Source organism: Sciurus vulgaris (genome assembly GCF_902686455.1).
Source record: "Sciurus vulgaris genome assembly, chromosome: 11".
Lineage (NCBI taxonomy): Eukaryota > Metazoa > Chordata > Mammalia > Rodentia > Sciuridae > Sciurus > Sciurus vulgaris.
Genome location: NC_136472.1, coordinates 103,981,837 through 104,001,717, shown reverse-complemented (window position 1 = coordinate 104,001,717; position 19,881 = coordinate 103,981,837). Strand labels below are relative to the sequence as shown.

At 35.9% G+C, this 19,881-nt stretch overlaps 2 protein-coding genes across 10 annotated transcripts in view; one reads left to right on the top strand and one right to left on the bottom strand.

Annotated features, from left to right (window-relative positions):
- Nucleotides 1-8,093, top strand: part of LOC306638339 (protein MFI) — a 42,225-nt gene extending 34,132 nt beyond the window's left edge. For 6 of the 9 annotated variants that reach the window (XM_079101644.1, XM_079101641.1, XM_079101645.1 and 3 more), the window contains 2 exons: nucleotides 443-498; nucleotides 3,417-4,853. In XM_079101644.1, the coding sequence (XP_078957770.1) occupies nucleotides 443-498; nucleotides 3,417-3,574 (214 nt within the window). In that variant the 3' untranslated portion in view covers nucleotides 3,575-4,853. Of the gene's footprint in view, nucleotides 1-442; nucleotides 499-558; nucleotides 757-3,416; nucleotides 4,854-7,455 lie in introns of those variants that run through there. The other 3 variants (XM_079101642.1, XM_079101647.1, XM_079101648.1) reach the window with 3 other exon arrangements.
- A 10,141-nt stretch (nucleotides 8,094-18,234) lies between these two features.
- The window catches only part of ATM (ATM serine/threonine kinase), a 143,107-nt gene continuing 141,460 nt past the window's right edge, over nucleotides 18,235-19,881 (bottom strand). The window contains 1 exon segment of the mRNA XM_079101572.1: nucleotides 18,235-19,789. Within this exon segment, the coding sequence (XP_078957698.1) occupies nucleotides 19,606-19,789 (184 nt within the window). The 3' untranslated portion in view covers nucleotides 18,235-19,605.

Below are 19,881 nucleotides of genomic sequence, written 5' to 3'. Positions count from 1 at the left end.
TCATAAACCACGTGGTTTAAATTTCCTCTGAAATATCAGAAACAGGTCTGGCAATCCAAAACCAAGGAGAATGTTTCTGCTGTTTTCTCTGTTTTTTTCCCACTGAGGGTTTTCTGCCATACTTCTTATAAGTTATTAGCTACTAACTTAGTAGGTACTCACTGAGGATCTTGTAGGAATGAAACAGGATAAAATGAGACATGACTTGGAGGGAGACAAAAGGATACTAATATGACATATGGGAGGCCCCGTTTTTATACCTCCTTCATCTCCTTGTCCTGGAGATTGCCTTAGGGGCATGTAAGCTACTAGGACATAGGAAAGTCCTAAGAATTTAACATTGAGACTAGTGAATTTGTCATCATTAATCTAAGCACTTACTAATGAATTAACTTGTTTACTAATCAGTAAATTTCATTTAATGCCCATATAATATGCTTAGGTATATTGCCAACTGGAAGGAAATTGCAACAAGCAACTCTTCAGTTAACTTTAAAGGTAAGTGATTTTTAGCAACACTAAAATTATACACTTCACATATGTAAACATTTCTAAAAGGTAAGTGATTTTTAGCAACACTAAAATTATATACTTCACATATGTAAACATTTCTAAATATGCAAAAATTTTAATACCCTGCACAGTATAGAGATATAAATGAAAACGAGGAGTCATTTTTACCTTTATGTGTAAGACTGTTATTTGGGAATAGAAGGAAATTTTCTAGTTTGTTTAGGGTTGAATAAAAGGTGTGTTTTTTTTAAAATTATATCTCATGGTTTCCAGCAATAGTAGCCCTTTTTAAATTTTTTTTTTTTTTTTTTTTTTTAAATTTTGAGATGGGGTCTTGTAATAAGTTGCTTAGGGCTTTGCTCAACAGCTGAGGTTGACCTTGAACTTGTGATCCTCCTACTTCAGTCTCCCAAGGTGCTGGAATTAAAGGTATGCACCACTGCTCCCAGCTTCAGCAATAATTTTTAAAGGGCAAACTTTATTTGGCAAAACAATGTCACAAAATGTTGGAAACACTTTTTAGGTTCTATGCCACTATTATTCTTCCAGTGGTCAAGAATACTGAAAAGCTAGAAGTGATAACCAGCATTTTGAAGAAGAGTATCATCATGGTACAGGGGTCCAAGGAGGTCTCTGGAAGTGGAGGAGACCTCTAATTGACCTTCCAGGTGCTTGACTATCACAGAATTTAATGACAAATCAGGTTTTAGTAAAGATCTTTATTAGAAAGCAAAAGGTGAAGGTACCTTCTTAGAGCAGAGGACAGGCAGTCTCAAGAGTGACTCACATTGTCTTGGTCTGGAGTTTTTACATTTATAGTGGAAAAGCAGATAGGGGGCTGAACTAGAGGTGGAGTCAGGGCATGGTTACGAAATTTTGCTCATTTTGTTGCAGTTGCACATTGCCTTTGCTGTTCTAATCATGCTACTTCCTAAATCACATTTCTTCAGCATTTTAAATCTCCACACATGGGTGTGCAATTTACTACTATACTGAGGCTAGAGTCTGTCTCATTGACCAAAGTCTTTAATGCACATGCTTCTTAAGGAGGTGGTTTCTTCAGTTCCAGGCAAGGACAATCACAGTGGGCTGGGTTGCTGAGGAATTGTTTTGCATTCCCTTTACTTATGGATGTTTCTCTTTTGAGACTCAGTGTTCTCTCTGTATCCCTAAATTCCAATATCCCAGAAATATTAATTATACTAATATAGTCAAAGTCTAATTATAGTTACTATATGATCTGAGTGTGAATTCTGCCTTATTGTCTAGGAAAAGCAGTAAACCAGGGGGTTAATGAACATGCAGTTTAGGTCTGATTTTTGGCTGTACTGCTTACTGGCTGTGTGATCTGGGCAAGCTAGTAGTTCAGTTTTCTTGTCTGTAAATCCAGAATTTAAAAAGTACCTAGCTGACAGTTGTTGTGAGATAGCAAGAGGTAATATATGTAAAGAGTTTAGAATAGTGCCTGGCACATACTACTACTCCATAAATATATGAATCATTATTAGCTTTAACCTATTCATTTATTTCCAACTTGTTGCCTCCACACGGTACAAGATGCCATCCCCCCAGGCTTCTGCAGAGGCCTCTATACTCCTCCGGTCCATTCCTTACACAACAGATAGGCTACACATTTAAATCAGCACAACAAACTCTTCAATTTGCCAACAAACTCTTCTTTAGCAATTGCATTGTAGAAGTGCCATTTTAAAGGTGTTTTATAAAAGTAACTTATTTGATTTTCAAAACATCCAACTAAACTGGTTCTATTGTCTGCATTTTACAGAAAAGCAAATAAGGAGGAGCTATGATTTGTTTGAGGTCACACAGTTTGTGTGAGGGCCAGGATTTTAATTGAAGCAGGTTAGCTAAGAATCCATGTTCTTAAACATGGCCATACTCTGCTGCCTTACATTGGCTTCTACTACATAAAAAAAGCCTAAACTGATCATGGCCTTGCCTCTGACTGTGGGCTAGCTTTCTACTTGTACATGCTCCCCTCTTGCTCCTGTTTTCATACCTGTTCCTCAAACACATGATGCAGTTTCCACTTTGGAGGATTAATTGAGTTGATGGTCTTCTAGAGGTCAGTTTAGGTAACCTTCTTCACTAGAGGGCAGAGAGTTGTCTGTTCTCTTTGCTATGGTAATCCCAATTTGTAGCACTTAAGTAAGTTCTCACTGGCAGATCAAAGAATATAAAGGAATTGAAGGTGCAAAAAGAAACAATATAAATTACTGAGTTATAAAAGATTACTGTGAAAAGAAATGATACAGGATGGTAGTTAGAAGGAGCACAAGAACAAGAGAAAATTATTTCTCATAGTGGAGCTCTGCATAACTGAAGCCAGGAAAGATGATGCACTGAAGATGTTGGCACTGAAGAAGAATGTGTGCCACCTCTTCAAAAAGCAGATCAAATCCAGAGCAGATTTGGGAACTTCAGTTCTGCAGAGGGAAAAGGCATCTGTTCATTTGTGAATAAAGAACTATTAGTTAATAGTTAATTACAGAGAACTAAATGACAAACACTAGGATAGCTTCTTTACATGTACCATCACATTTAATTATCCCCCATTAGGATGAAGTAGTTGCTATTATATCCCAACTTTCAGATGACACTGAGATTTATAGAACTTTAATAAGTACCTCAAATCAAACAGCTAGTTATTAGATCAGACTTCCCTCAATCTCAGGTTCTGCAGAATAATATATGGTGATGAAAATAGGATGAATTCAGTAATTTGGGGTAGAAATTTATGATTTCAGTTAAAATAGTATATAAAAATATCTATTCTGAGTGGTGAAAAGGAATATGGAATAGATCTTATCTAGCCATAGTAACATATTAAATGAATCTACCTTAGCACATCTGCCATCTAATAATTTGTCATTTCTCTTTAGGTTTCAGGTTTGAGCAAGCACGGAAAGATACACACAGCAATGAAGATAGACCAGAGACACATATGGGAGAACCATATGATTATTTCTATGGCAATGTTTATGAAAAACCAAATTTTACTAGATTAACACCTGATTCCACTTATGGAATGCAAACATAAAATATGGTATTTTTTTTCTGAGGTATGATCTTTCAAGCCCTGCATTTACCAGTTACAGTTGAGAGAGCTTACTCTGACTAGAACAGTTTGTATGTATATTCTTAGCACAGAATCTATCCCAGTTAAGAAAGTAGGATTAAATAGATATATAACATTAGGCTGAATATAGAAGTCAAGGAAAATACAGAAATCAGTCCCGGTATGCTGAAAAACCATAATTTTAACAGCCACATGTAAAGATACTACATTTAGGTGTAAAAAAATAATCAGATTATTTTCCTTTTTTGAAGTCTGCAGGGCAATCATGTAAGGCCAGATCTAAATGGCCTTGCTTTCTTCCTTCCCTCTCCCACTTTCCCTTATTTTATTTCTTCCTAAATCTTTTTTAAAAAAATTAGCATATAACAATTGCACATACTTATGGTATACAGTATGGTATTTCAACATGTCTATATAATGTGTACAGATAAAAATCAGGGTAATTAATATTTACATCTCTTTATAATTTGGAGGTTTTGCGCTTCTCTTAGTTCTTCATAAAATATATGATATAGTTACCCCATTGTGCTGAGGAACACTGGAATGTATTCATTACCTCTATTTTGGGACCTGTTATTCAGTTCCCTAAGACCTCCTAATCCCCACCCTTCCAGCCCTCTGCTATCCAATATTCTATGTTTAGACTTATTTTTTTAGGATCCACACAAGACCATCTGGCATTTGTCCTTCAGTATCTGCCTTATTTCACTTAAAATAAGAGACTTCAGCTCCATCCATTTTTCTGCAAATGATGGAATTTCATTCTTTATGACTGAATAATATTCCATTGTGTATATATGTCACTCTTTCATTATCCATTAATATGTTGATGGACACCAAGGCTGATTCAATATCTTGGTTCTTGTGAACAGTGATGTAATAAATGTGGGAGTATAGGTACCTCTTTGGTATATTTGTTTCTTTTGTATATATACCCAGAAGTGGGATAACTGGAACACATGATAGATCTTTTTTTAATCTTTTGAGAAACATTTGAATTTTTCTCCATAATGGCTATGTTAATTTGCATTCCCACCAACAGTGTATGAGTTTTTTACCCATATCCATGTCGGTACCTAGTATTTATAGTCATTCTAACTGGGGTCAGAGAGTATCTCATTATAGTTTTGATTTGCATTTCCTGATAGCTAATGATACTAAAATTTTTTCAATTATTTGTTCACTATTTGTATTTCTTCTTTTGAGAAATGTCTAGTTGGATCGATCACTTCTCCATTTTGTAACGGAATTGCTGTTTCGTTTTGTGAGTTCCATTATTCCTTTGTCAGTGAATAATGGGCAACTATTTTCTTCCATTCTGTACATTATCTCTTCACTGTTTCCTTTGCTGTGCAGAAGCTTTTTAATTTGTTGTAATCCCATTTGTTTTTGTTTCCGTTTCCCGTATTTTTGGGATCCTATCCAAAAAGTCATCATCTATACCATTGTCTTAAGACATTTCCTGTTTCTTTTAATAGTTTCACAATTTCATCTTACATTTCTTTGATCCACTTTGAGTTGATTTTAAAGTGCAAGTGGATCAAATTTCAATCTTCTGCAATGAATATCCAGTTTTCCCTATATTATGGGGAATAATGAAGAAATTGTCTTTTCTCCAATGTGTTTTTGGCACATATATCAAGAACTGGTTAACTTTAGGCACATGGGTTTGTTTCTGGAATCATGCAGTTTTGGTTATTATATCTCTGCAGTATGTCTTGAAGCCAGGTATTCCAACTGCTTTAGTTTTGTTCTTTTTGATCAAGAATGCTTTGGCCATTGAGTTTTTTGTGGTTCCATATGAATTTTGTGATTTTTTTTCTTTTCTGTAAATAATTTCATTAGTACTTTGATGGGGATTGCATTGAATCTATAAAATTACTTTGGGTAGTGAAAGCACTGAGAAACCACTCCAGACACAGGAACTCACACAAGAGATTCTATTAAGTGGACAGGCAGAGTGTCTGCATGTGGGGTGAGAGAGAGAACATGTGTGAGAGAGAGGGAGCAAGAGTGAGGAGAGAGAGAAAATGGCTGGGGAGCTATTCTTAAGTAGTGGAATTTCGCGGGCTAATAACATGGACCAATGGCTGGTGAGGAGGTTTGCAGGCTAACAATCTGGGTTGTAAAGTGGTTTGGGCAATGGAGAATAACGGCGGCAGCAAAATAGCAGATCTTATACCAAGAGGTAGTGTTACGGTTTGGATCTTGTGTCTACCCCAAGGGCCTATGTTAAAGGCATGGTCCCAAGTCCCAGGCACTATTGGGAGGTGGTGAAATCTTTAGGAGATGAGGCCTGGTGGAAAGAAATTAGGTCATCAGGGATACGCTCTTGTAGGCGAAATTAGGACCCCCCAGACCCTCCCTCTTTTTGCTTCCTGGCCACAAAGTAAGCAGTTTTTCTCTGCCATGGGCTGTTCCACTATAGGCCTAAAGCAAATGTGCCAAGAAGGCATGGACTGAAACCTCTGAAACTCTAATCCAAAGTAAATCTTTCCTCCTTTAAGTTGATTATCTTAGGTATTTTGTCACAGGGACAAAAAGTTGACCAACACAGAAAAGTTGTTATGGAGACGTGGGGTCACTGCTATGACTGTACTTGACAGTATAGTTCAGAAATCTTTGGAATTGGTTTGTGGGAACAGTTTGGAGAAGGTAGCCAGAGAACGCCTAGAATGATAAGTAGAGCCGAACTGGTAACTTCAATGGGCTTAAGAAGACCCGAATGCTACAGAATTATGGCTAGTAAAATACTGTGCTGATGAGGTTTCAGGAGAAATGGGATCTATTTGAGAACTGGACTAGAGACCAGGCATGTTACACTCTAGCAAAAGATGTGTCTATGCTTTGTCCATGCCCTGAGATTTTATGGGAAGTTAAGCTTAAAGGTGTCTCTGCTGATTAATCTGGCAGAGACAATTTTAAGACAGCACAGAATTCAGGCCAGAGGTATGGGTATTGCTGGATGCCTTTAGTCAAATTTGTGGTAATAATTGGGAACAAAATGAAACACTGAAATGTTTGGGAAAACTTCCATTTTATTCAGAAAAGGAACAAGTTTACAGTTGTAGTCAAGGAGGGCGCAGGTTCCCAGATTGATAAGTGCCATTAAAATGGAGCCAAATGCTTTGAACTGGGACAAAAGAAAGAAGGCTTAAGGGGATCTTAGGTATCAGCAAAATCCCACCCACTGCAGGCTCAAGGGGTTAAAAGTGTAAACTCTTTTCAAAGATTTTACATTTAGGAAAGAGCCCTAGGGTGCTGTGCTAGCACAGGTCCCCTAGGAAATCGTTTCCCTGGGTCTGGCATTCCAGGAGCTCAGGGGCCCCTGCAGCTGTGGCCCAAGTGGGCCTAGCTACTGTTCACATTGGTGGCAGATCTTGGCATTTTCTATGTGAATGCTGTTTTTGTAGGCATGCAGAATTCAAGAGTTGTAGGGTCATGAAGCCTTCATAGATTTAAAATCCGGGAGGCCAGGTAGTATGTGGTAGGGTCAAGGGTTCTTATAAGCAGCCCCCAAAAGGGCAATGTGTGAAGCCGAAATGGACATTCCAGAAAGTTAGAGATGCAAGGAACATGGAATGCCTACCAAAGACAGTCACAGGCACTGAGCAGAGCAGAGCTGGCCCAAGAGAATTGACATGATCCCCAGCTGCTGGTGCTGTTGAGAGGTAGGGAACCTTTAGGAGATGGGCCTAGCGGAAGGAAATTAGGTCATCAGGGGCGTGCTCTTGAAATGGAAATTGGGACCCCAGCACCTTCCTCTCCAATTTTACTTTCCGCTACCATAAAGTGAGTTTTCCTCTGCCATGTTTCTGCCAACTTGTTTTGCTTCATTACAGGGCCAAAGGAATGGGGCCAAACAACCATGAACTGAAACCTCTCCAACTGTGAGCAAAATAAACCTTTTCTCTTTTAAACAGATTGAGTATCTTGTTAACAGAGACAAAAAGCTGGCTAACACAAGTACTATGGACATTTTAACAATATTAATTCTTCCAACCCCTGAATATGGGTGGTTCTTCCTTTTTTTTTGTTTTTTTTTTTGTTTTGGTTTTCTTCAGTTTCTTTTATCAGCGTTTTGCAGTTTTCATGGAAAGTTTTTCACATCCTTCCTTAAATTTATTCCTAAGCTTTTTTATTATTTTAGTAGATTTTCTGAATGGGATTATTACTTGGGTGTATAAAAGTGCTACCGATTTTTGTGTGTTAATTTTGTATGTTGCAACTTTACTGAATTTGGTTAATTCTAATAGTCTTGGTGTAGTTCCTTTCGTTTTTCAATATATAAAATAATCTATAAATAAGGGTAATTTGATTTTTTTCTTTTTGTTTGTATCCCCTCTATTTCTTTGTCTTGTCAATTGCTCTGGCTAATATTTCCATTACTATATTGAATAGTAGTTCTGGGAGTGAACATTCTGTTCCAGGAAATGCTTTCAGATTTTCCCCATCTACTGCTGGCTGTGGACCTGTTATATATATATATATATATATCCTTTATTACATATATATGCTTTATTATACTGAGAATGTTCCTTCTATACTTGAGTTTTTGTTGTAAAGTGATGTTGAATTTTTTATTTTTAAATTCATCTTTTGATATGATCATATAATTTTTGTCTTGAGTTCTATGTGGTGAGTTAAATTTATTAATTATATGTTGAACCATCCTTGCATCCCTGGAGTGAAACCAACTTGATCATAATGTACAATCTTCTTAAATGAGTTTTTGAGTATGATTTGCTAACATTAATAATTAGGGATTTTTTTTTTTTAATCTATGTTCATCAAGGATATAGTCTATCTGTGGTTTTCGTTCCTTGATGTGTCATCTGGTTTTGGTGTTGGGGTGATACTGGCTTCATAGAATGAATTTGAAAGTGTTCACATACACCCCTTTTCTCTGAGGAGCACAGGCATTAGTTGTTCTTTAAAGGTCTGATAGAATTCAGCTGGTCCTGGGCTATTCTTTGTTTGAGAGTTTTTCTTTTCTCTTTTATTACTGTTTCAATATCAATGCTTGCTGCTGGTCTGTTTAGGTGTACCATATCCTCTCAGTTCAATTTTAGTAGGTCATTATGTATTTAGAAGCTTGTCCATTTCTTCTAGATTTTCTGGTTTACTAGAGGATAAACTTTAAAAATAGTCTCTAATGATTCTCTGGATTTCAGTTTTATCTGTGGTGCTATCTCCTTTTTCATATCTAATTTTATTAATTTGGGGTCTCTTTTGGTTTGGCTAAGGATTTATCAATTTGTTTCTTTTCAAAGAAACTTCCTTGTACTGATCTTTTTTTAAATTCTCAATTTCATTAATTTTAGTTCTGATCCTAATTATTTCCTGTCATGATTTCACAATTAGTTTTTAAAAATTCTATATTCCTATGTTCAGATTTTGAGTCATAGACAGATTCTTCTTTTGGTCTTGTCTGTTTGGGGTTCTAAATGCCTCCTGCATTTGTATGTCCATCTTACTTCCAATGCATGGAAATTTTTGTTATTTCACTGAAAAGTTAATCAGTGCCATTATTGTGAATTTCTGTTGCTTGATAATGATTCTAAGATTGGACTCTTAATGTCCACTCTGTCCTTAAGCTTTGACATACTATCTTCTACTTGATCCAATCTATTCAACTGAATATTTTATTGTGTCTTTCATTTCCAAGATTCACTTGGTTCTTTTTCAGAATCTTTTATGAAATATTTTTTCAGTCTGTATTTTCTTCCTTCATTTTAGATCTTTAATTCATTAATCATTTGAACAATCAGTTTTCTGAATTCTTTGACCAGGATTTCATTCACTTTAATATCTGTGGATTCACTTGTTGGGAAGTTATAAACTTTAGTAGGCAACTGCTTTGTTTCTTCATATGTTCTTATATTTGTGCATCTGTTGAGATGGACTCTTCTTCCTTTTTTATGTGAGGGTCCTTAAGTTAGTAATTATCTCTTTATAATAACCAAACCAAGTTTCAATAATCTGTATCACTTTTAGAAAGGAGAGTAACTGTCAATAACAGTGGTTAAGAACAATCCATATATCAACATATGCTAAAAAAGTTATTACTAATGACATCTACTACTCTGTTAACCAAAGAGAAAAGTATGTGAGAAAGAGTGAAAAGATTAAGCATTAATAATAACATACTAAAATGAATTGAAAGAAGGGATACTGTGTAATGTTACTTTAAATACCTGACAAGTAGTGGATTCTCGTGGTGCGTTACTTTGGATATTGCAGTTATTCTGAATGCTCTATTACAGTCTGGTTTCTCATTCAAGAAAAGAAAGAGAAAGGAAATAAAGAGAAGGGAATGAAGAAGAAAGGAGGTATCAAGAGAGAATTTTATTAATTGACTAAATGTGTGAAATTATAACTCAAAAAATCACAAAATGGGAAGACATTAAGAAATCCATTAACATTGAGTAGCTGAAACAATAACAGTTAAAAAGTCTGCCTAATTGCTCTGGCTAGAGTTTCAAGGACAATGTTGAATAGAAGTGGTGAAAGAGGACATCGTGTCTTGTTCCCATTTTTAAAGGAAATGGTTTCAGTTTTTCTCCATTAAGAATGATGTTGGTCATGGGCTTAGCATAAATAGCCTTTACAATGTTCAGGTATGTTCCTACTATCTCTATTTTTTCTAGTGTTTTGAGCATGAAAGGGTGTTGTACTTTGTCAAACGCTTTTTCTGTGTCAACTGAAATAGCCATATGATTCTTATCCTTAAGTCTATTGACATGATGGATTACATTTATTGATTTATGAATGTTGAACCATCCTTGCATTCCAGGGATGAACCCCACTTGATCGTGGTGCACAATTTTCTTAATATGTTTTTGGATACGGTTTGCCAATATTTTGTTAAGGATCTTTGCATCTATATTCATCAAGGATATTGGTCTAAAATTTTCTTTCTAAAATTAAAGGGATACGAATAGGAAAAGAGGAACTTAAGCTGTCACTATTTGCGGATGATATGATTCTATATTTAGAGGATCCAAAAACCTCCTCCAGAAAACTTCTAGACCTCATCAATGAATTCAGCAAAATAGCAGGCTATAAAATCAACATGCATAAATCTAAAGCATTTTTATATGCAAGCGATGAAACAGCTGAAAGGGAAATGAGGAAAACTCACTTGCAATAGCCTCAAAAAAAATAAAATACTTGGGCATCCATTTAGCCAAAGAGGTAAAAGATCTCTACAATGAAAACTACAAAACATTGAAGAAAGAAATTAAGGAAGACCTTAGAAGATGGAAAGATCTCCCATGTTCTTGGATAGGCAGAATTAATATTGTCAAAATGCCATACTACCAAAAGTGCTATATAGATTCAATGCAATTCCAATTAAAATCCCAATGACGTACCTTACAGAAATAGAGCAAGCAGTCATGAAATTCATCTGGAAGAATAAGAAACCCAGAATAGCTAAAGCAATCCTTAGCAGGAAGAATGAAACAGGGGGTATCGCAATACCAGAACTTCAACTATACTACAAAGCAATAGTAACAAAAACGGCATGGTATTGGCACCAAAATAGACAGGTAGATCAATGGTACAGAACAGAGGACACGGACACAAACCCAAATAAATACAATTTCTCATATTAGACAAAGGTGCCAAAAATTTGCAATGGAGAAAAGATAGCCTCTTCAACAAATGGTGTTAGGAAAACTGGAAATCCATATGCAGCAGAATGAAACTAAACCCCTATCTCTCACCCTGCACAAAAATCAACTCACAATGGATCAAGGACCTTGAAATCAGATCAGAGACCCTGCATCTTATAGAAGAAAAAGTAGGTCCAAATCTTCAACATGTCAGCTTAGGATCAGACTTCCTTAACAGGACTCCCACAGCACAAGAAATAAAAGCAAGAATCAATAACTGGGATAGATTCAACCTAAGAAGCTTTCTCTCAGCAAAGGAAACTATCAGTAATGTGAAGAGAGAGTCTACAGAGTGGGAGAAAATCTTTGCCACTCATACTTCAAATAGAGAGTTAATTTCCAGAATATATAAAGAACTCAGAAAACTCTGCACCAAGAATACAAATAACCCAATCAACAAATGAGCTAAAGAAATGAACAGACACTTCACAGAAGATGATGTACAAGCAATCAACAGATATATGAAAAAATGTTCAACATCTGTAGTAATAAGAGAAATGCAAATCAAAACCACCCTGAGATTCCATCTCACCCCAATTAGAATGATGATTATCAAGAATACAAGCAACAATAGGTGTTGGGGAGGTTGTGGGGGAAAAGGTACACTCATACATCGCTGGTGGGACTGCAAATTAGTGCAGTCACTCTGGAAAGCAGTGTGGAGATTCCTTAGAAAGCTTGGAATGGACCTACCATTTGACCCAGCTATCCCACTCCTTGGCCTATACCCAAAGGACTTAAAATCAGCATACTACAGAGATATAGCCACATCAATGTTCATAGCTGCTCAATTCACAATAGCCAGACGATGGAACCAACCTAGATGCCCTTCAGTTGATGAATGGATACAGAAACTGTGGTATATATACAATGGAATATTACTCAGCTATAAAGAATAATAAAATTATGGCATTTGCAGGCAAATGGATAAAATTGGAGAATATCATGTTAAGTGAGATAAGCCAATTCAAAAATCCAAAAGAGGAATGATCTCACTGATAAGCGGATGATGACACTTAATGGGGGGTGGGATGGGGACAAGAATGGAGGAAGGAGGGACTGTATAGAGGGAAAAGAGAGGTGGGAGGGGTAGGGGGGAAGGAAAAAAATAATGGAATGAATCAAACATCATTACTCTATGTAAATATATGAATATGCAAATGGTATGCTGTTACTCCATGTACAAACTGAAACATGAATCCCATTTGTTTACAATAAAATTAAATTAAAAAAAAACTACACTAAGATTCCATCTCACCCCAATTAGAATGGTGATTATCAAGAATACTAGCAACAATAGGTGTTGGAGAGGATGTGGGGAAAAAGGTACACTCATACATTGCTGGTGGGACTGCAAATTAGTGCAGCCACTCTGGAAAGCAGTGTGGAGATTCCTTAGAAAACCTAGAATGGAACCACCATTTGACCCAGTTATCCCACTCCTTGGTCTATACCCAAAGGACTTAAAATCAGTATACTACAGAGATACAGCCATAACAATGTTCATAGCTGCTCAATTCACAATAGCCAGATTGTGGAACCAACCTAGATGCCCTTTGATGGATGAATGGATAAAGAAACTGTGGTATATATATACAATGGAATATTACTCAGCCTTAAAAAATAATTATGGCATTTGCAGGGAAATGGATGAAATTGGAGAATATTATGCTAAGTGAGATAAGCCAATGTCAAAAAACTAAAGGATGAATGATCTCGCTGATAAGCAGATGAATGACACATAATGGGGGGTGGGACGAAGGCAAGAATGGAGGAAGGAGGGACTGTATAGAGGGATAAGAGAGGTGGGCGGGGTGGGGGGGAAGAAAAAAATTAACAGAATGAATCAAAAACTATTACCCTAGGTAAATGTATGATTACAAAAATGGTATGCCTCTACTTCATGTACAGAGAAACAAGATGTATCCCATTTGTTTACAATAAAAATGAATTAAAAAAAATGAAATCCTATCATTTGTGACAACATGGGAGGAACTGAAGATCATTACGTCAAGTATCTTACTGTGCCTAACTTTACTCATCACACAATGTTACTCATGTGGAATCTAAAAATGCTGTCTCGTAGAAGCTGAGAGAAGAATGGTGGTTAGCAAAAGCTAGGGAGAGGAGTTGGGGAAAGTTGTTCAGTAGATATCAAATTATATAGTTAGGATAAGAAGTTGTGGTGCTATTGCACAACAGGGTGACTAGGTAATTGTATATTTGTACTGTATAATGTATTATATATTTAAAAGCTGAAGAGGTTTTGCAATTTTTCATACGTTTGTTAAAGATGGATCTCTAAGTTGACTTGAACATTACATAATATATACATATGTCAAAACATTTCCTGGTATCCCATTAATTTGTACAATTTTTATGTATTGGTTGAAAATATTTTTTAAAAGTTCTGATAATGCATACATTATACTTCATGTGCTATTGGGAAGAGGAAGAAAATTACACATTATGAATTAATAACCTATTGTCAATCTCAAGAAACCATATATTATGGGTATTAAATGGAGAGCTTATTAAGCTAAATTAAAAAACAGAATTAACATATAATTAAGTAGTTCCAATATTAGAAGTATGTGAAATACCCAAAGAAATATATAAAACAGTTTTGAAGAGAAATTTCATACCCATGTGTAAGCTTTCTGTTGCTATGACAAAAAATCTGAGATAATCAACTTATAAGAAGGAAAGATTTATTTTGGCTCACATTTTCAGAGGGTTTAGTCCATGGTCAGTTGGCTCCACTATTTTGGGTTCTGTGGTGAGGCAGACATCATCGTTGAGTAGCATGTGGTGAAACAAAAGTACTCACATCGAGGCCGCCAGAAAGCAGAGTGTTCCCAGTGACTCAGCTTCTTTCCATAAGGCCTCACTTCCTAAGTGTTCTATGTTCTAGCAGCACCACAGACTAGTGACCTTGATTTAACACGTGAGACTCTGAAGGACACTCAAGTTCCAAATTATAATCCATGTTCACAGCATCAGCAGTCACAAAACTCAAAAGATAGAGACAACCCAAGTATCCATCAATGGATGAAAGGATAATTAAAATGTTATATACATGTATACACACATGCACATATACACACAGTGGAACAGTTCAGTTGTAAAAATGGAAATTGTGACGTGCTACAATGTGGATGAATCTTGGGGATACTGCTAACTGAAATAAGCCAGTCACAAAAAGACAAATATTACATGATTTAGTTATATGAGGTAACAAAACAGTCAAATTCATAGGGACAGAAAGTAAAATGGTGGTTTCTAGGGGTAGGTAGGAATAGAGGAATGCGTACAGTTTTGTAAGGTAAAAGGAATACTAGAAATTGGTTGAACAACACTGTAAAAATGATTTAACACTCATGATTGTATACCTGAAAATGATGAAGATTGTCACGTGTGTTTCACCACAATATAAAAACTGATTTGCCATTAGTAGGCTCACACTCAGGCTATGAGCGAGATTATGAGCATTTCTTTTCCAAGTGTTTCTGTCCTGAAAAAAACATTCAACATCTCTAGCAAATACAGAAATGCAAATTAAAACTACACCTAGATTCCATCTCACTCCAGTCAGATGGCAATTATCAAGAATACAAATAACAATAAATGTTGGTGAGGATGTGGGGGAAAACATACACTCATACATTGCTGGTGGACTGCAAATTGGTGCAGCCACTCTGGAAAGCAGTATGGAGACTTCTTAGAAAACTTGGAATGAAACCACCATTTGACTCAGTTATCCCACTCCTTGGTTTATATTCAAAGGATTTCAAATCAGCATATCACAGTGATACAGCCATATCAATATTTTCACCAGCTCAATTCATAACAGCTAAGCTCTGGAACCAATCTAGGTGCCCTTCAACAGATGAATGGATAAAGAAAATGTAGATAAATAAAATATAAAGCCCTCACTGCAGACAGACGCTGGAGACCATGCCAACCACCCCCGTCCCACAGATGGAACTTGGCGTGTCTGCGCCCGCATTGCAGTTCCCCAGCTTCTTTGGAGGCTGGTGCAGACATTTTGGATTATCCCTGAGGGTGTGGCCACCATCATTGGAGGGGTGGCTCCCTTCCTGAGACACCTACAGGAGATTGGAGGCCCTCTGACAGGTAGTGCACTCTCATGGAGATACTGAGGACTGGAAGGTTTGAGTGGTGGATGACTGTGAACCATAGATTTTTTTTTGTTTGTTTTTAATTTTTAATTTCTTCTTTTCCTCACTCTATTTTCCTTTTATTTACCTATTCCCTTGGAGTCTTTTTCTCCCTTTTCTCATGCTAAAGACCAACTTCTTTTGGCCCTGCTCTCACTCTTCCCTTGATCAGGTACCTCTATTTACTCACTTCTTTTCCCATTAACAGTTACATCCTACACCCCTCCCTGTCCTCTTCATCTACCACTAAAAATACTATAGATAATAATCAAACTCATCCTGTTTATTACAATTATGTTAAAAGTCTTTATAGGGACTATCTGGTTTAGGGCTGCATATTGTTTGTATTGGGTGCTGCTAATATTTATCTCCCCCTCAAAGGAGAGGTACTGGAAACCTGCAGAGTCCAATAAGCCTACAGAGGGGAAAATACAGAAACAATATGAAAAAACAGGGGAAGAAAGTGTCCCTAACAAATCAAGATGCTATTTTGATAGAATCTAATGACAGAATTGCAGTAGAAATGACAGAAAAAGAGTTTAGAATCTGCATAGTTAAAACGATCCATGAAGCAAAAGAGCACAAATGCAGGCAATGCATGATCACTCCAAAAAGCAGCTAAAAGAGTAAATGCAGGAAGCAAAAGAGCACTTCAATGAAGAGACAGAGATTCTGAAAGGAGAAAAAAAAATACTTGAAATGAAAGAAACAATAAACCAAATTAAAAACTCAATAGAAAGCATCACCAACAGAATAGATCTCGTGGAAGACAGAATCTCAGACAATGAAGACAAAATATTTAATCTTGAAAATAAAGTTGACCAAATTGAGATGTTAAGAAATCATGAATGGAATCTCCAAGAATTATGGGATATCATGAAAAGACCAAATTTAAGAATTATTGGAATTGAGGAAGGCACAGAGATACAAATCAAAGAATGAACAACCTGTTGAATGAAATAATATCAGAAAATTTCCTAAACCTGAAAAATGAAATGGGAAATCAAATACAAAAAAACAACACCAAATGCACAATATTACAACAGATCCACACCAAAGCACATTATAATGAAAATACCTCACATACGAAATAAAGATAGGATGTTAAAGGCTGCAAGAGAAAAGCATCAGATTACTTATAAGGGGAAACCAAAATGGATATCAGCAGATTTCTCAGCCCAGACCCTAAAAGCAAGAAGGATTTGAAACATATTTCAAGCTCTGAAAGAACATGGATGCCAACCAAGAATCCTACACCCAGCTAAACTAACCTTCAGATTTGATGATAAAATAAAATCTTTCCATGATAAACAAAATTTAAAAGAATTTACAAATAGAAAGCTTGCACTACAGAACATTCTCAGCAAAATATTTCATGAGGAGGAAGTGAAAAACAACAATACAAGTCAACAAAGGGAAGAACTATCCTAAAGGAAAAGCCAATCAAAAGAGAAACCAACTCAAGTTAAAAACCAAAAATAAGCCCAAATGACCAGGAATACAAATCATATCACAATAATAATCCTGAATGTTAATGGCCTAAACTCATTAACCAAAAGGCATAGACTGGCAGACTGGATTAAAAAGAAAGACAAAACAATGTGATGCCTTCAAAAGACTCATCTCATAGAAAAAGACATTCTCAGACTAAAGGTGAAAGGATGGGGAAAAACATACCATGCACATGGACTCAGTGAAAAAGTAGGGGTCTCCATCCTCATATAAGATAAAGTGGACTTCAAACTTAAGTTAGTCAGAAGGGATAAAGAAGGACATTTCATACTGCTCCAGGGAATCATAAGCCAGTAAGACATAATGATTTTAAATATTTATGCCCCAAACAATGGAGCATATATGTACATCAAACAAACCCTTCTCAATTTTAAGAGTCAAATACACCAAAACACAATAATAGTGGGTGACTTTAACACACCACTCTCACCACTGGATAGATCCTCCAAACAAAAACTGAACAAAGAAACTACAAAACTAAATAATACAATGATATAGACTTAACAGACATGTACAGCATATTTCACCCAACATTGAGTGAATAATATACTTTCTTCTCAGCAGCTCATGGATCCTTCTCCAAAACAGACCATATGCTATGCCACAAAGAAGCCATTAGTAAATGCAAAAAAATTGAGATACTACCTTGTATCTCAGACCATAATGGAATGCAATTAAAAATCAATGATAAAATAAAAAACAAAAAATACTCCTACAAAAAAAAAAAAAAAGAAAAAAGAAAAGAAAAAGTAGTATGGATGTGCACAATGAAATATTTGGCCATAAAGAATGAAATTATAACATTTGCCTGTAAATGGATGGAGCCAGAGACTATTATACTAAGTGAAATAATCCCAAAAAACCAAAGGCCAAATGTTCTCAATGGTATGTTGATGCTAACCCACAATAAAGGAGGGTCAGGGGAGGGAAGAATAGAAATCCACTGGATTAGACAAAGGGGAATGAAGGGAAGGGAGGGGGGAGGAGAAGAGAAGGACAGTAGAATTATTTGGAAATAACTTTCCTATCCTTGTATATGAATATATGACCAGTGTTATTCCACATCATGTACAACCAAAAGAATGAGATCCTAATTAGAGTAAGTTTTACTCCAGGTATGTACGATATGTCAAAATATACTCTACTCTCATGAATATCTAAAAAAGGAAGAAAAAAAAAAAAAAACTAGCCTCATCCCTGGCACACTTGAGGTTTAAATATATGAATGAAATGAATGAGTTTTAGTATGAACTTTTAGAATTATTTATTCAAAAACCATTTTATAATAGACTCAGTTAACAATAATATACACTTAGTACTAAAATTAGGAAAACTACATAATTTAATTAAGGTGCAATTTAAACACTTGAAATGATACATTATTTTTCAAACCAGCATACTGGCTTTCTAATTTCTAAGACTAGTCTAATTTTAAAGTCAGACTTAAGTTTGAGATTAGAACAGGGAAATGTATACATTTTATGTATACATATTTTAAAAAAACTACATTAACCATGTCTTTGAATTTCTCTGTAATACCTTCATTATTTTGTAACTTTGGGTGATCACACTGAAAATCCAAACATGATTTAAAAATACAGACTGAGTATCCCTTATTCAAACTGCTTAGAACCAGAAGTCTTTCAGATTTTTCTGACTTTGAAATATTTGTATGAACTTTATGAGCTGAGCATCCCTAATCTGAAGTGCCACCACCATGACACTCAGAAAGTTTTAGATAAAGTAAGAGTGGTCTTGTGTCACTGACAGCACTTCGTTTTGGATTTTCAGATTAGGAATGCTCGACCGGTACTACTTTGTTTTCAACATCCTTTGTCCCTCCCTCACTCACTCAGGGAAGCCCTCTATCACTGAGTCACAGTCCCAGTCCTACATTCTTATTTCAAATGCAGCTTTACATGGTTAAATTAAATTTACCAATTTTAGAGTTTCCCCCCTTTTATAGAAAATTATTTATCACATACCTACATGTACTATCTGGGGAATGTTTTAATTAAAACATTCAAGGAAACATGAAACATTGGTAAGTTTTCTTCCTTTCCTTCTATCAACTACCATGTTACTGACCTGTTGTTTTTATAATCCTGACTGTGCATTTTGATCATGTAGTTTAATCATGTTGGTAAATTAAATTTACCAATTTTAGAGTTTTTCCCCTTTTACAGAAAATTATTTATCATATACCTACATGTACTATCTGGGAGATGTTTTAATTAAAACATTCAAAGTAGCAGTATTTTCATTATAATCCACACCAAAGGACAGACTCTTGTTTTTGCTGCCTCATCATTCTCAGCTAATGGATAAATCATTGATTCTACTGAAAACGACACAGGTATGCTATTGAGAAGAAATAAGAATCTGGTGAAGAAGTAGGGCATGAGTAACAATCATTTTTAATGTGTGTAAGCAAATAGCTTCCTTGGCACTATCAAAGAATCTTTGGGTGACAAATGAATCAAGCAGTACACATTTTTTTTAAAAAAGAGTTGTTCACTTAAATATCAATCCCTATTTAAAGACTGTGGATGGGTTAAAAATGAAAGCTGAAATATAATTCCTAATGGCTGAATTCAAGGAGTACTTTGCATACTGAAGATCACACCCAAGCTTTCCATCCTGGGAAAAGTCGGCTGAGATTTTTGGGGTCCATGGCCTGTTGTATGAGCAAATTCACCTGTCCACCCACACTGAGCACGGTGCCTTCTTCTACTCCTTTCAGTTTCTCTTGCAATCTCATCAAAACACGTTCTGCTACTTTGTTGAAACTTTGGTCAATATCACTAATGACAAAAACACAAAAGTGTCAATGATGTAGAACAGTTTTAAAGGCCTCGGGAGTAAGAAAATCTAAACTGACAACAGACCCTTCCAA